Source organism: Leptosomus discolor, chromosome 23 (genome assembly GCF_034619465.1).
Source record: "Leptosomus discolor isolate bLepDis1 chromosome 23, bLepDis1.hap2, whole genome shotgun sequence".
Taxonomy (NCBI): Eukaryota; Metazoa; Chordata; class Aves; order Leptosomiformes; family Leptosomidae; genus Leptosomus; species Leptosomus discolor.
The window spans coordinates 4,012,886-4,030,408 of record NC_141413.1 but is presented as its reverse complement, the minus strand read 5'-3'; the positions used below and the strand labels follow the sequence as shown (position 1 = coordinate 4,030,408).

The window sequence follows — 17,523 nt, the reverse complement described above, 5'->3', positions numbered from 1 at the left end:
GAGACACCAGATTCAGATCCTTGAAAACCGACTGATGCACAACGCACATTTCTTTCCTCCATCTCTTTCTGCAGCCAAGCCATGAAGCTTTTTGGGAAAGGAGCAGCAGAGAAAGTCCCTCCTGTTCCTGAAGCAGCGGTTGCTGTTCCTCTGTGCTGCAAGGGGCATTATAATCTCATGGAGGGTTTTTCGGTGGCTGCTTTTCAGCTCAGCAGGGTTTAAGCATTGATTTTGGATATCCTAGAAAGGGTGAAACTGTCGTGTAAAAGTACAACAGAGTGTCTATCACAGAGAATAAAGAATAAAGCCTGGAGAAAGATCCTTTTCAACCCTGACCTGGGCACTGTAGGCTTGGGAACTGCCAAAAAGGCATTATTTCATCCACCCTTGATCCTCACACTGCACAGGCAGAGGACACAAAAGCATCCCTTTCAAGGCAATGGGAGTGTAGGATAACCCACAAGACATACTGAGGATTTTTCTCTCCTTTTAAATGTGATGTGGCTTTCTAAATTAGAGCAATTAAACCCACAGATCTGAATGCATCTAAAATTGTTAAACTGTGCATTATGGGGTGAAAATATAACATCTTTTAGGATATAACTTTAGTCCTGCTCTCACTGTTTTAGTCCTGCTCTCACTGTCTAGCTTACTTTGTGTTAGAGCAAAAAACCTGTTTTGCTCTGCTTAGGTATTCACTGCATTCATTTAGAAATTCTCTTCATTGTATCCAGGCGTTTGGTAGGCGTTAGAGGCGAGAAAGTCAAATTATCCTTCCCACATATGCTCTTTGGATTCCAAGCCAGTCACGCTTATGCTAACTTATCCCCTCATATTTTATCAAAGTTGCATTTTTGGCATGATAGTAACTTTCCTTTTTTAGCTTGGCTACTGCATAAAATAGCAAGTTGTTGTGGGAGGCGAGGTGGACGTGCCGGAAAAGTGTCCGGCCATTATTTAGGAGGGCTCACACAAACGAAAGAAAAGCAGTGAGAACATGTTGTTCTCCCCAGCAATGCCAGAGTCATGCAGTCCATCCTTCCTTTGCATGGGAGCTGAAAGATACCCGCAAATCAGGCTGCTTTTAAGAAGAAAAGACCGCCAAATTGAGACTTCATGTATGAATAATTGGTCACCAAGGTGGGGAGAAAAAAAAAGTCCCCCGACTTTCAGCGAAATCCCCCTGGGAGCAGTTCCACTGTCTCGCTTTCTCTGTGTTTTCCTGCCACCTTGCTGCAGCACAGAGATGCTACGAAGGCAGACCATCAAACTGGCCTGGAGGAAAAATAACCTGGCAGAAAAGGACCATCCTGATAGAGCGAGGGTGAACCTTAAGTAGGAGGAAGCAGCCGGGGTAGCAGGGACAGGAGTTGTCTGAATAAGCACTCCTTTGGGGAAAACGCTCCTCTGTTCTAGCACAAAACCCCTGCAAGTTTAGGAATTCTGGGTTATTCCAGCGGGCAAATGCCCTGAGTGCTTCCACAGTGAATACTGCACAGGGGCTCCAGCTGGGACAGCTTCTTCCTTGGATAATTCACGTTGCCAAGAGCTCGCTGCATGCATGGTCTCTGCTGACAGCAGTTTACCCTTCTAGCTGTTTTCCTTTGCAAGAGTTTTCTCAGGAGGTAATTTCCAGCAACAGAAGTGCTCAGCAGTCAATTGGGAACTTGATTTCTTAAGAAACAAGGCTTATAACTTCAGCAACCGGGTGAGTGATATGAATTTGGGTGCAATTTTCCTAACTGTAAGGCAGAGCAGAGACCTTAGTGGTGCTGCCACTGCGAGACTCCAGGGTGTGCTCAACCTTTAGCAAACATCAGAGAATTTACCAAGCTGAAAAATCCAACAAGAGAGCCTAGTGAGAAGGAAACACCTTGTTTACCCCTTGAGTCCACCATGTAAGGAAGCTTCATGAAAAGCCATTCACTCTTCACACGTAATCCCGCCTGGAAGGTCTCCCTGTACTCCCATCCCCAGCCAACCCTGGTGAGCCCGGTGCAGCAGAGGGGAATGACACTCCCAGTGCCGTCAGCGGCCACTGGTGTGTGCCTCGTGAAAATTTGCTTTATCATGCGTAAAAACACGATGTGATATTTCGGCCCTCTTAACACAATGTACAGATAACAGGGACTGGGAACAGGGGAATGTTCCTTTAATCTCATCAGCTGGCCGAAACGCTGTTTGCTGCATCCAGGGAGCTATTTCCAAACGAGTGTGTTTTAAAACCAGCCAGCGAGACAGGGGGCAAGTTTGGATCTCTTATTAAAGAAATGAGGATAAGCATCAGCTTGGCATCTACTTTCTGAGCATGTGAGAGGTTAATTTTTCCTTTCCCCAGCAGTGTTGCCTTGTTTCCTTCCTCGGCTCCCTGATAAGGGCCAGCACCGGCTGCCATCCAGCCGGGGAGGCTCCCCTTGTGCTCTGCATGGTCTGGATGAGCTCCACACTCGATCCCCAAGGGGCAGTGCAGGTTTTGAATCTTTTCAGTGACTCCCTTACCCTGTGTGTCCCTTCCTGGGGCTCAGAGGATGGATTTTCTAATGCTGCCAAGTGTTCCCTTCGCATGCATCCACATTTCTGATGCTGCTAAAAAGCCGGTGTTCATTTTAAGTGCTGAACACTATGGAAATGCCAATCCAAAAGGAGTCAGGAGGTCAGCCAAGCACCACAAGGACAGTTGTTCCCAACACAACAGCTACGGGCAGCACCGAGGAGTGAAAGGTCAAATGTCCACTGGAAACTGGAGTGTTGTCACACCCTGGGAAGGGATGTTTCCACTGGGAGAGTGGGAACATCCTGCTCCCTCACTACCTTCCTCCTATCCAGTGTAAAGAAGGCTGTGTAAAGAAGTCAGAAGTGGGGATAAATCACATTAACAGTTTGCAGAAGACCTGGGATACATGTTTAGAAACTCATTAGCCCCATAAGACTGGATCTTTCCCCTAGCTGGCAGTGGAAGGGCATTGGCTTAGGGTCAAGGACAACACAAGAAGTTATGGAAAAGCAACAGCAGATTAAATTGCTGTCATCCACTCTGACCCGCTTCTGCTCACTCAAATATAAAGCCTCACTGATAATGGCAAACAGGATGGCTTTTAAAAATAAAATTGTAGCAGAGTTTTGTAAAGCTGTTAAGAAATCTCATGCAGGAACACCAGCCAGGGTGAAGCACTCTGGCATCCCGTCAGAACATGGAGATGGAGCTTTACTGTGGTTTGCGCCTATAGCAGCTTTTTAGGACGCTGGTGTATGGTCAGACTGCTTTTTGCTTCACCTGCACCATGCCTTAGCTCCCCATCCTCTTTTAGCTTCACTGCCAGCCAGCAAGGAGCCCTGTGCCCGTGAAGGTGAGCCTGCACCAGCGCAAACCTTGCAGTGCCTTGGCCAGCCAAGGCAAAGGAGTTTGCAGCAGAGTGCTCGGCACTCACCATTCAAGCCAAACTAATTAGGTCTTGTGTCCCAGTGAAAGTCAAGCCATCGAGGAACAGATATTCACTCTGCAAGACTCAACACAAAACTAATGAAGCCTTTGAAAATGTTTGCAGCAGCATACGTCAAGCAGAGCCAGACAAAGACCTGGGAGTCCTGAATCCCAATCTATGCCATATTTGCAACAATAACTAGATCGCCAAGCTTGCCAGATAACCCTTCCTTTTATTAACTCTAGGCTAGAGGTTTTAGGCCAGAAGTGTAGACACCGCCGGTGTCAGTGGTGAAGACACTGGTTTCTTCCCTGAGAAGAATGATGCAAGAATGAGAGAATGATGCAAAAGCTGGATAGTTATTGATGGAAGAACAGCTGAGAGCGGATACAGAGGTGCAATTCAGTTGCTCACAGAAGCACTATTGTTTCCCAGTGGTTACCCAGTCCCTCGAAGGCTGCTGCGCTCCCGTGTGCGGGTGGACCACAACGTGCGGCAGAGCCCGGCTCAGCCAACAGCCCTATCTTAAAAGCTCCTTTCTCTTGCAGTAAGTGCAGGGGTTAATGCAACTCTGGGGAGCTCACTGAGGCCCTTGTCTAAATTGTTTGCCTGTCCTGGAGCTCATTAGTGTTGCATGCAGTGCCCTGAACAGTGTCACGGAGGAACGCGTGTGGCAGCCCCTGTCAGGAAGGACGCATGCCCCTCAAAGCATGGCCTGCTCCTTCTGCCATTAGCTCGGTGCTCAGGGCACATTGCTTATCTCTAATGCTCTAATTGGGGTGGACAGAGGAAGCACGAGACGTGCAATCGATATTATTGGGCCAAATTTGCAGCTGGTGTAAGTTGTCGATAGGCAGAGGAGTGCCAAAGAGCAAAAAATGATGTAAGCTAGAGAAATCCCAAGGAAAAAGGAGGGAGTTCGGCAAGGAAGGCAACTGTGGTGGAAAGGAACTTGCTTTCCCTGCAAGAATGACTTCAAAATTGGTACAAAGCTGTCAGTGACGTTTTGGACAGCAGGTTGTACTTGCGTGATGTCACACTGTTTTGTGTCTATCTCGGCAGCGACCAACTACTGTAAGCCAAAATCAAATCACTTGAACTGTTTCAACAGTTGGATCAGCCCATTAGTCTCCTAACTGTGTGGGTCTCAGTTTCCCCTGGATCCCTACTCTCATTTTAACCCATGAGGTTGGGATTTCACAGTGTGGATCTGGTGAGGAGCAAGCACAGTAAGCAATAACTGGTGAACAGTTATGCCAGCTACTAGTACTCATAGAAATGGTAAAAGGGCTCATTTTTCCTAAGATATAGGAATAATAAGATATTTGCTCTGCTTACAGTTCAGCTGGCTTATGTTTCAGGCTGGAGGCTTCTCTTGAGCCAGGCATCTAAAATTTGGTAAGGATAAAAGCAAATAGAGCACGTTCAGCTTTCCCACTCTCCCAAAGCTTTGCATTTCAACTTTGCCTGATTAGCCAGCGGTGACAGCTCAGGAAACGGATTCCACCAAATCTCACAACAACTGATCTAAAATGCTCTAATCTCTGGAAAGATAAGGAGTTGCTACAGCAAAGCCAACATAAACCTGAGAGCTATGGAAGGTTGGACTGTTGTTTAGCTGCTGTTGCTAGTTAGCTACTGTACTTGATTTCAGAGACCACCCTGTATTTAAACCTTCTCACTTAACTTGACACATATCTTTTCAACACCATCTGAAGCTCACATCCTGCACAGCCTCAGCTGCACGGAGCTGAAGGACATTGTTTGGGGAGCTCTAGTGCTGCAATGAGCATCCCCTCATCCTAAAGTCACCTCAGATACGACAGGCAGCCGCTTCTGTGGAATGTAGTTACGCTCATATTGAATTAATGGTACCGCAGCTGCCCATTTCAAATCAGATACCTCGTATTGTCTTTGTTGGCCATCTCTTGGGCCACCACAGAAAACGTAATATTTGGAGCTAGGAAAAAACCTCCACCTTTCTTTTCAGGAAGCATTGCTCTGTGTCACGGAAATCCATTCCTCTCATATAATTTCCTTTATTGCAGCCGTGTTGATTGCTTCTATCTCTCATATTTCCTTTGTTTACTTAAAAAAATGCAATCAAAGGTCCTGCTAAGATCTTAAAATGCTGAGCAGGAGGTTGATCAATGAACAGAATCACATTTGGCATGTATTCAACAGCATAAAATAAGTAAGCAATCTTCCTGTTTCCAATGTAAGCTCATTTGCCCTGAGCTGAGTATATTGCAGTATATATGTTAGCAAAACTCTTCTGTATTTTCTGGCATTATCTGCTCTAAAAAGTAACTCAGTTTGCTGCAATAGCGCAGCCATATCCTAACCAGTTTTATCAATGATGCTGCGTGGTGAGATGGGATTGGTAGCAGAAATTTTCACAGCTACTCGCTAGCTTACATTCTGCTCTTACTGACATCTGAAGTGACTCCTTGAGAGGCAGGACAGTAAGTTGGCACGTACGAGCATGCATCTGAAAGCAAATGCGCTCAGTCGCTGCAGGAGATGTTACTAAGACCTCAGCAGGGAGACCTGGACCCCCTTCCACTATTCATCTTCTTGACAAGGGTATCAAAAGGTGGACGTTTCCCTCTACTTTTATCTGGGAAAAGACGCAGTAATTCTAATGGCGGCTCCTTCTGCTGCTTTCAACAGCCTTGCATTTCCCCAGCAAGCTGCTCCTCCGTGAGCGGGGCAGACACGCTACGTGCCTCGAGTCCCACTCCCCAGGGAACAGCTTGCGGAGATGTGGCCTCTCAAAAAGCGTATCTTGCCTGAGTGAAAGCACATGGAGAGTGATAGAAGGCTGAGGGAGAGCGAGGCAGGGACGAAGGGGTGAAGGAGAGTGAGACAAGATGCCTAACAGCCAGATTTGTTTCCAAAACGTGCCCAGGGTTCTGAGGTCATTTGAAAGCCTGCTCCTGTAGCGGGATGTGCAAATGGGAGGATAACTCTGAGAAACCTGCCTGGCCTTTGGCTTACGGTTTATAGAGAGTTTGGGTTGGATTTTTTAATGGATGTCTCTATTTCAGTGGGCTTCAAGTGCAAACTTAGCTTCGTCTTCTTACTGAGAAGATGCTTTTGAAAAAGTTCATCTGCACAGCAGTAGGTTTGACAGTCTGTTTCCATTAGAAGTGTCCAGGGGTGCTAGGCCACAAGCTCATGTCCTCTTCAGGTTACAGCTGCGCCAACGAAACGTGTGACCAGACCTGGCCAGCTACACTGGCTTAATAACAGGTTGTCACAAACCTGCCTCAATTTGTCTGGAGAACGTTCAGGGTGGCTTTCGGCTGTTCTGCTTCAGGCATCTAAACTCTAGGAATTCAAGCGCTTATGTGTTGTCCCTTTACTTGCAGGTAAGAGAAAGGGGTATCGCCCCGCGCTGTCTCTCCTTATGCAGTGTCAGTGCCAGAGAAACTTGGGTGATTTCTATGCCATGTCAAGGCTTAGCCTCAAACGTGTCCCTTTTCACACCCAGGGAAATCACACCATTACCCTGTATGGGTCCATACAGGAGAAACCCCACAATATTTCTCCCTCGGACTTCAAAGCAGGTGTTTAGAGTAAGACATGGGTCACGTTCTGTGGCTGCTTTCTGCAACAGAGGCACCTCCCTGACCGCTCTTCACACCCGACACTGCCTGTGCTAGAAATACACAGCTCTGGCCAAAATGCCTAGTCCCAGCACTGATATCCAACAATAATACACTCCATGTAAGAAACCTCTTCTTCCAAGGGGTGCTGATAAGAATTTCCATTTTTAGTCGAGGGCAAACGAACCATTCAGCCTTTATTTGTTGCAGTTGCAATTGAAGAAGGAGCAGAAGCTAATTTTTTAACTTTTCCTGTAAATAGTGCATTAATGAAGACAGATGGGTCAGCAGTATAAACAAAAACTCTATCTCAAGCTAGTTTTGTTCTGGCTTTGTTTCCCAATATAGTAAGCAAACCACCACCACCCCGGTTCCCATCCTATTAACGGTGTTTGCACTCCAAATGTTGGACTGGGTTATAAGGAAGTTTAAATTAACACTGGGCTGTAGTTTTTCAAATGCTTGAAGCAGATGTTCAAGTGCCAGGAAATCTTCCTTTCTTTTTTTTTTTTTTTTCCCCTCTTAAAAAAATGGTGGACTTTGCTGGGGTTTGGCTCAGTGTGTTTCACAGAAAATACTTAACTGAACCTCGCCCATTGTGCTGTAGGTAAGCCAGGCACCAAACTGCCCGTGGCTGTTAAAAAGCGCAGGATCCTTTGATATTTCTAGACTGCTGCAGGGTCTGGTTTGCTTTGCCCTCTGAGCAGTCTAAGGGCAGTGCAGCAGCTGGAGCTTGGGAGAAGATGGGCATAGGTTTTGGCTGCTGCTTTGGATGATGGTTGCTTGGGGAGATGACTTTTCCTAAGTGACCTCAGTTTTGGGGCGATGGATCCTTACGCCTTTAGCTTCACAGTTGCTGCTCACCTGGCAGGGCCCACTGGCTTTGGAAAGAGGTATATGTCCACAATATTCAGGAATACTTTTGTTTCCCAAAGACTGACAGTTGGGCACCTCCAAAGGGGAGCGGCAAAGAGCCAGCACCAGGCACTGCTAGGGAGAGGGGGTGCCCTGCTTTCCTGCCAGAACAGCGCGGGGCTCTGCCCCTTCTCCCCAGGCTGCACTGACTGCCCCGAACAGCCAACCTGCCCACAGCAAGGGGGCTGGCAGGGCTGGGGCATCCGCGGCAGAAAAAGCCATGCTAAGCTGTCAAGCTTTAATGCTTAAAAAGCTGGGAATCTGTAGCTTCAATCAGCTAGGCAGGGCACCACAGAGTGAGCCTGGACTCCAGGGATCACACCCAATAAAGGGATAATACAAGAAAGCTTCGGGGAGAAATCTGTTTGAGGAATTTTAGTCCGTGTGCAAAGAGCTAAGAGATATGGATCATTTAAGGGAATCTCAAACTTCCAAGTGCTTTGTGAAATCTGGCATTGGCGCTGAGTGTTTGCACAAGGAGACACAGCTGTATGATTTCTTCCAGGGCCAAGAAATGAGTAAGATGTCTTGAAGGTCATGCTCTTCTGGAGGCATCGTGTGTGTTGATTTAAGAGCAGCAATCCAAAACCAAAGCTCTTCCCTCAGCTTCCTTGCTGATATGTTACCCAGGCTCTTCCTCTCTTTCTATCATTTATTTCTGCTCCCATCCCTTTGCCTCTCCTTTCTATTTAGACTGCAAGCACTGCCTGGCATTTTGTACAGCATCCAGCAAAAATCAGGCTTCGTATCCGCTTACGCTTTCTTACACATATTCAATCAGATGAAAGCAAAAGTCCAACTGATATCGATGGTTTCAGTGAGACAGGGTTGCTGCCTCCTTTAGTCACATAGAATAACTCAGAGATGGATGGATGGATGGATGGATGGATGGATGGATGGATGGATGAATGGATGGAAAGAGAGATGCTTTCATACTGAAACTGTCTTTTTCCAATTCTAAAATTGGTTTGCACTTTTAAGTCAAGCATCTGCTAGCATGTTGATATAAAAGAGATCAGAAATGAAAGGAAAATCAATGCACACTACTATTTAATGTGAAAAATAAATTCTTTTAGAAACAGAAGTCGCGGTACTAATGCGGATGGATGGATGGAAGGAAGGAGGAAGGAAGGAGTAAAGAAACAAAGAAAAAGAAAACACACAGTGGAATATTTTTTTAGGGACTTCTGGCTGACATTACCAGCACTCACAGCTTGGTAGCACTGGCTCTTGTCATGCACTCACCACAGTATTTGTGAGTGTCATATCTATATGGACAGGTGCATTTAAAGCCAAACACTTCTGAGTTTGCAGAAGCAACCTTAATTTGCTGCTTAGGGAAAGCTCTTTATAAAATAACTGCCCCCATTTTTTTTCGTGCTATTTTGCCGGAGCTCTGCCATCCAACTGCATGAACATCCAGCAAATGTCTTTGCATAATTATATTCAAAGGTAAGGTAAAAGTAAGGTAAGGTTTTGCTCACAAGGTGGGCATGCAGTCCTAACAGAGACAGATTAATACATGAAATACCGTTCTCAGTAGTTCTAATCTCAGGTTACGAACAGCATAGGTGCAGCTGAAGGATTCAAGCAATGCTTAGTTTTCTCCCAAAATAGCACGATAGGCTACATCTCATGTTTCATGGTTTTTCATTACAAACTTTAGCTGAAATCCTCTTCTATCAGCAGTACAGTCCTTATTTCTTTATAAAGAAAAGCTACTAATATCAAAAGACTGGCTGGCCCCTACTTCTAAAAAGCTATAATTGACATTTTTACTGATCTTGTAAAAATTCACGCATGCAGGTTTACTAACTGATAAAATTTCATGCCTACCCACAGGTTTGCACTGTACTGTAATAACACTGTGTATTATCTGCTCTATTACAATAAATCTCTGGTGATAAGAGAGTGCAAAGGCAGCACACTGCTTTACTTGAAATTTATAGTGATTATGGGTGATTTCAGTGGGCTACTCATTATTTTTAAGTTACAGGTTCTCCCACATGCTGTTCAGAAATGTTGGTACTGTTCGGTAAAGGACAGTGGTGCGAAAAGCACGCCGGTCAGATCACTGCCACGGGAACAGTCGCAGAAAAGAGATGATAAAAGCAAATGTCGGATTATCTCCCTAATGCTGGATTATCACTCCTAACAAGGTGAATGGTTTGTCTTGGCAAATGGCTTCATAAGAATTGTGGATAGTTTTGAAAGGATCTGCGTGGTCACACTTCAACCGTTGGCTGCTGCAGTTCATGTCAGCAGAGCAAAATATCACACCTCTTAGGAATTCTTTTAACGTGCCATGAACCACAGACTCAGATTGCAGCGTAGCTCAGGGGAAAGGTCTGTGAGCGGTGTCAGTCACTCGCAGGGTGAGATCTGTAGCAGGCATAAAGCAATAGAGCCCCATGGCACAGCCCACTATCTGGAAACACACAGCACGAGTGGAGACTGCATAACTCTACAATAAACTACACAGCTGACCACTTAAAGCAACGATACCCTGCAAGAGTCGTTATACATTGGACAAGACTATGCGTGAGCCGGAACGCTGTTTAAACCACTGCAGTGAGGGAACAGATCTGTAAGCAGGGGAGGTGGTACAGGGTATTTACAAACATCTAGGGGAGAAAAAAACCCAGCAACCCCAATCTCCTTGCAGCACAACTCAACAGAGAGATTCCGTATAAAATAGGATCGGTACAAGGTTTTATCCAAGTGGGATTACACGCAGGCACAAAAATAAACCATTCTGTATTCTACATTATATTACAAAGGCAGGCAGTCAATAAATAGGTCAATAAATTATGGGAAGCACAGAAGAGTATGTGTGAAAATGGGTGAAACTGGGTTTAGTTGGTGCATGATAAAGTCTTTCGTGTTCATTCCCATGAAGTGTTAGAGTGATTCTTTCAAAGACCTTTATCACTTCCAGGGAAGATAACTTTCCCTTAAAAGTGTAAACCAGATGCAGGGACGGTACAGTAGGCTCTGGTACAGGCTAAAGGAGTCAACGTCACTTACACTTTCCCAAGAATCTGACAAATTTGCAGCTTAGTATAAATAAAGTGACGGGTCTATTGTTTCTCAGCTCTGACACCTTCTTATCACCACGATTTGTTGCAGAAGAGTGGCGGAAACATGGCATGTGACTCCTTCATATATAGTTTTGGGGGTGGGGGGGTGGGGGGGGGAAGGCAATATCTTTATGAATTGACAACTTCAGCACATATATAAAGATCCTTTCTATCTAGCTGGCACGAGGGGGTTTCCTTTTCTCTCTAGCTCTATGCTGACTAACGCCATTTGAATTGGATGACATAGCTGTATTGTATGTAACTTACTGGGTAGCGGGACTAGTTTCTTAGCTGGTATAAACTGGTACAAATTCAAGGATTCAGGAGATTTACTGCACTTATTTCTGCCACCGAAAACTCTGGCCCTTGAGAGACAACACACGGCTAATGCAACAAAGCCAGCGCTGCTTTACACAGGGTGCTTTTGTCACAAACGTGCACAGGAGGAATTTCTTGCCATTGCACGTCAGAGCCCTGCACAAGCCTGGCATTGCTCCTGGCCCCTTGCTTTACTAAGAAAGACGGGGAAGGGAATTGTTCCCTTCCTCTCCAGATGCCAAATCATTCCTGCCTGTTGCCTTTAACTGAGACAGGGAAGGATTAAAGAAAGAACTAAGAAAAAAGGGAAAAAATCCAACCCCTTGCTGTGCCTTAGCGATTTAGGAGCTTGAGAATTACAGGGATTTGAGATCTACAGAGATAAATTAAAAAAAAAAATAAAATTCTGAGCACGTAAAGATCTTTATGAAGATTTTACGCAAAACTAAACAATCTAGGTGTGTATTGCCCATAGTTCACCTATCTTTAATAGCTCTGGAAATCCCTACAGATGTCAATCAACATTTTAAAGTACAAAAATATGCCTTTATTTCTGTGAATTTGAATGCGCCCCTTTGGCTCAAAGAGCTCTCCCAAACGATCCCGTGATCTGCTCCGTGCCCTGATAAGGGGAGAGACTCGCTCATAATTTGGGCAGCGAAGAACAGCAAGAAGCAAGCAATGGAACAAAATATACATTCCCTACGGTCGTACGACTTGCCCATTCCCCATAACAGGAAACATACAATTATCTGTACATGCCTCATTAAATAACCTTATTAAATAGGAACTCCGAAATGTACAAATTTACAGATTGAATCATTAAATACTTCCCCTGTGCAATCCCCTGGGCATGCATTCCCTGCTACTATCTGCAGCCACACTCTGATACCACCATGCCTTCGTATTTGAACTTGTAGGTGACCACCCCTGCATCTAAGTAGAGAATAGAGATGGGATCGAGTTTGGTGGGCACGCAGCAGGCCTTGGAGGCTTTCTGGGGATTCTTCAGGTGAACCAAAGTCTGGACAATGGCATGTTTCGTCGGTGTGACGTGCTCTGTTAAGGGGTAGGCGCACACTCCATGGCACTCGTAAGCTTCATATCCCGCCGGGGCGATGATCCAGGAATCCCAGCCAATCTCCTTGAAATCTATGTAGAGTGGAGTCTTTTTACAGTAGTTGCCTTTTGCGTTCCTCCGGATTCGGGCAGTAGAGTCGTAAATGATGTTGGAGCGCATCTGGAGCAGCGCCTCCTCACCAGGCTGGCCATGGAAATTGCCAACCTCCAGGTTCTCCAAGTCCAGGAGCTGCTCATGGTCTATCATTTCATTCAGCTCTTGCTTTTCCTCTTTTTTGTCATTGCTTTGGTCGTCAGAGAACACAATCAACAGGGGCACATGCTTCGCCTCAGAGTTGATGTCGATATCGAGCTTCCCCTCTCCGTTCTGCTCCTCCCCTTCCCTGCTCTCTATGTGAACTTCCAGCCGGTGCGTGGTCAGCCCTGCCCTTCGCCAACGCCTGATGGCTTCAGTGACCTCGAAGCTCTCCCACTCGCTGCTCGTGCCATAGATCTGCCTGGATGCCAGCGCCACCGTCTTTCTCTCTTCTCCTACCCCCATGTGGTCATTTTCCAGCACTTCAAAAATGGTGACCTTCCGGTCAAGCCCATCGTAGAGCATTTGGTCCCGCTCCACCAAAGTGTAGAGCCTCAGCTCTGCCATGGTGATTTCTTCATGGTGAGGGATGGAAACATTGAACAGAAGAGGGTATTTCCGAATTCCTGTAACACCAATAGGGTGGGAAGCCAAGTCTGGAAACGACAAAGATCAAATATTTTAGAAGGGTCAATACATCCAGCAACACATGCACCGAAGTTCATCTGACATGTTTGGCATTGCTTGGTTTCAGTCCAACAGTTCCAGGAGAGTGGTTTTTTTCATAATTTCCCAAAACTGCACTTGGAAAAAAGCCTGAATTTATTTTAGATGTCTAAGGACAGTAAGATCCCAGCTGTGCTAAAGACTGTAAACCTGTATTTATAGATTCATCCTTTCGTCTCCTTTAATTCCTTCCTTGTCCCCTGGAAGGAATATATATTTAAAATGTGTTGCCTAATACTGAAACACAAATCACTTCTAGGTTGCTTCACAGCAACCATTTAATAAATGAGAAAAAAACACTAATCAGTGTAGGAGAGGAAGGGAAGAAGGATATGGCACTGGTGTGCACATGAGACAGGTGACATAAGCTGCGTATGCAAGAACAGCAGGCTGTATCTGAGCTTAGCATTTCTGTGCCAGCAAGTATTCCTTTCTGCTGAAACGTCCCTCAGAAACTGAAAGGGCCAAGCATTAAGGGAGGAAAAGTTGCTTCGGAAGATGTAAAGGCTCCTGGTTAGGAAGAGCAGGTGGTGAACATTCAGGGTGAACCGCCAGTCCACAGAAATCCTGCCACAGGCTCAATGGGCTTCAAGTGAGCGGTCAAACAGCTGTACTCAGCCAGGCACTTTTGGCAGCTTAAGTCAATAAAACATATAAGAAGTGCATAATATCTGCTTGTCAGTCAGGCTGCCTGTCCTATCTGCATTGTTTGTTTATACATAGGCAATATGCATTTTTTCACACAACGCTGGAACCTTAGCTAATGACTCTGTATTTGTTGCTGAACTACTGTGCTGTCTACTTCTAACTCAGAAAACGGATTAGGGTGTAGAGACTGTGGGTAACATTTCTGCAAAGCCAAACTATTTGCGACCTATTAGTATCTTCATCTCTGACTTCTCCAATTTTGGTATGTTTGTAGAAGAATGACACTGGTAAAGCTGCAACTATTGGCCATGCTCCATCAGTGCAGCTAAGCAAGTGGTTAACTTTAGCACGTGAATTGTCCTACTTAATCTCAGTTTCGAGGTTTTGAGGCACCTGCCTTTTTCTGTTGTTTTTTTTTTTCCCCATTTTGCACTTTCATCCGTTCATAAACAAAAAAATGAAGGGTGATTCTGCTTGCATTTCCCAAACTGTCAGTTGCTAAAGGTGGGAGATGAATGTGCTCTGCACAGCACCAGGGTGGGAGCAAACTGTGAGCTGAAAGACAATGCTATTCAAGCTTAGCTATAATCTCCATGCTGGAATCTTCTGGGTTTCCTAGTCCTTGATATGCTAAAGCAAGTCTGCAGTGATTACATATAACGACAGGGTGGAGAAATGCCACCTGAGCATATAGAAGAGCACATGTAATTCACCAGGAGGAGGGGAAGGTCACAACATACATCAGAAGCTGGGTGGGGGCTAGGAGGGCATGAGAAGTGTTCGTTTCTAAGTCAGAATGTGACTGCTCTTTAGCTAGCAAGTTCATAGGGTGAAATATCGCCTGCTGTTACCAGCACGCCCCTAGGAGGGTCAGGAAGGGAGATCTGGAGTCCTCAGGAGAAGAAAAATTTCCCTTAGGACCTATATTCAAGTTTTAAGAACTGATTACAGTCCCATTTACAATGGAGACATTACGGTCCATGGGTTAAAACAAAGACCTGATTCCAGCCGTGCAGCATGTTATATTTCTATAATAAAAGATTTAATCGATCATAATGGAACTACCATCAGTGCCAATTTTCAGCAGGCAGGTGAACAAAAAAACTCCACGGTCTGTTTCTGCTGTCCTTGTCATTGCAAGCAATTAACTTCTCTATCAAAAGAGCTCTTCAGCATGAAATGGACAGTTCTTAGTTATCCAGACTTTCAAGACACATAACAAACATTAATTGCATAGTCCCTTTAACTGTACCCGTTTATGAAGCTGTCCTAACATCAGCAGTCTCGCTTCGTGTCTTGCTGTTTTGGATTGGCAGAGGCGAGAGAAATACCGAACTGCCAGGAAGTTAAGCCCAGTGGACCCCATCCGGTGCAGGACTTCTGCAGGGATGAAAGGGGCATCGAATGCCACGGCTACCGAACGGCGCAGAACTGCGAACCACTACGTGTGTTCCGGGCAGAAGCTCAGTCTGCACCATTTTCAATGCTGCAAACCTGAAAGAATTTTGGTTTTGCCCACGGAATGGTTTCAGATGTACGTCACTAAACCACACTGTATTTTATTCTTTAGCATGCTGTACTGGCAATTTTTATCCCATTTATTTTTTCCAAATAGTGCAAAATGAGAAACACCACACATTCCTGCATGTGTCTTGATTTATGCTGTTCAGATGAGTAACTTCACCAGTGGGTGTAACTGGTTTGCCACCAACCCTTCAAGAAATGTCTCCACACTGAAGAAAAGAATTTGTAAAGAAGGTTTAAAGCACAATGTAGTGCCTCTTCAAACCAGAAACACGTAGAGTGCCCAAGCCTGGCAGAAGGACAGAGCAGAGAGAGCTTTTGGGTTCTCTCCTTGCATCTCACTGCATTGCAAAAGTGAAATGACTTGTACGTAGCCTCTCCTTATAGTTTATCATTTCAAAATTGCAAATGTTAAAGAAAAAGCAATAATGACTTTATGTGTCATTAATTAGACTAACGAAGCTAGAGAGAAGCCCCACACCAGTTTGAATAGTTGCATATGCCCCTGAGTAGTTAAAATGAATCAAAGCACTCTTATTTGCCAAGTGGAGTAATCGGTATTTGGAATTGTTTCATTGAAAAAAGTTTTTAACATAAAACCTGTATTGGTGTAAATAGGTATTGACAAACTACTGAATGTTAGCACTGAAACTATCTTGTCCTCATTCAACTGAGAGGAAATGCTGAAGCAGAAATATTCTAATCCTCTAAAGTAAAACCTGAGGGTTATCCAAAATGCTGCTTCATGTATTTCTATGTATTTGCTGGACTGTGCCCAGATGCCAGAGGAAGAAAACGTTACAAATCCTACGAGGATCAATAGTGAGAGGATATTAACAGAAAGCCATATTTGGTTAAGCTTATAATAGGAAAATACTGCACCCTTGAACAGCGTGTAAAAACATTTCTTAATTTCAAATAGTACTTAAGGTATCCATTTGAAAAATCAATCTGGTCATTGCAAACGACGTGCATCATTATGGGGCTAATGAAAACGATGCGCCTAAGTTATACTCGGTGCTGCCCAAACATTGAAGACACATCTTCACCCAAAACCTTACAGTCTCAAAAGCAAAGGACAAGGGATCTATCTCATGAGAAGCGGGATCGGGGTAACCCCGGTACATGCAGTGTTAGCTGCCCATTTCCAACGCCATCCTCACTGAAAGGCCTTTTTTCCCCTAGTGTGGTTCATGCTCCATGCCTGGTAAATACTTTTCACGCTGACTATAAAGACGCTCATTTCTATTTACTGCTCCTAGAGATGCACATATCTTACCTTCATTTTTGAAGCTCCTAATAATATTTGCAGATGGCATAGATGTCCTATCAGTGGCAAACCTGTTGTACAGCTCTAGCATGTACTCTGGCGGATCCACCTTGGCCGTTTCATGCAGGGGAATGTCAGAGAGGTTCAACGTCTTCAAAAACTCATTTTTCATATTCTGAAGCAGTGTGTTGAAATCAACACCGTCCTGCTCGGACAGAATCTCATCGAAAAGAGGCACTTCTTCCTCCAAGGAAGAGTGCTCCAAGCTCAGGATGGGACTGCAAGCGGCAAGGTGAACCAAGAGACAGAGAACAGCCCACAGCTGGAGGACTACAGAATCCATGACTTCGCTCGAGCCTCCAACCGCACTCAACAAGCTCTAGCTCTCGTGTGGGCTAAGTGGCGGTTTTATCCCCTGGGTTGTACACGGCTTGTGTCACAGAGAGATGACAAGTTTGGAAGCTCTTGTCTTGAAACTTGTGATCCGTCCTGTCTGTCTCCCCCTTCCCCCTCCCCAAAACCAGGTCTCGGTAATTGGATATGGCTTGCTCTCTTCTATGGTCGCCTTGCCTCTCTTATCTCGGGTAGTGTAAGCTGTTCACCAGATTTGTTGCTATCTCGCAATCCCCTTTCCCTTAATGAGCGTTTTGTAAACATTCTGCGCTAGGACACTTGGAGATAGGACAAGTTTCTCCGCAGAGAGGAACTGCTTTTCTTTCTGCCTCTTGGTAGCTGACTCCCTTTGCCGCGCGTGAACAACTTTCATCCTCGCAGGTTTCAAGCTAAAGCGTAAATTCTACAGAGCCTCTGTCCAAACCCCTCGATTTCACACCAAGGGCATAGATTAGCTCCC

At 45.2% G+C, this 17,523-nt stretch overlaps 1 protein-coding gene across 1 annotated transcript; it reads right to left on the bottom strand.

Moving 5' to 3' along the window:
- Positions 1–12,214: 12,214 nt before the first annotated feature.
- Positions 12,215–17,013, bottom strand: BMP10 (bone morphogenetic protein 10). Its single transcript, XM_009946410.2, has 2 exons — positions 16,680–17,013; positions 12,215–13,158 (listed from the first exon to the last, which is right to left on the bottom strand). Exons 1-2 carry the CDS (start codon positions 17,011–17,013, stop codon positions 12,215–12,217), a joined length of 1,278 nt encoding a protein of 425 aa, XP_009944712.1.
- Positions 17,014–17,523: the final 510 nt, after the last annotated feature.

Excerpts from the sequence above, each read along its gene's own strand:
- BMP10 (XM_009946410.2), bottom strand. The coding sequence starts at position 17,013 with ATGGATTCTGTAGTCCTCCAGCTGTGGGCTGTTCTCTGTCTCTTGGTT. Across the intron at positions 13,159-16,679 it reads TAGGAGCTTCAAAAATGAAG|ACTTGGCTTCCCACCCTATT; the intron begins GTAAGATATGTG and ends TGTCGTTTCCAG.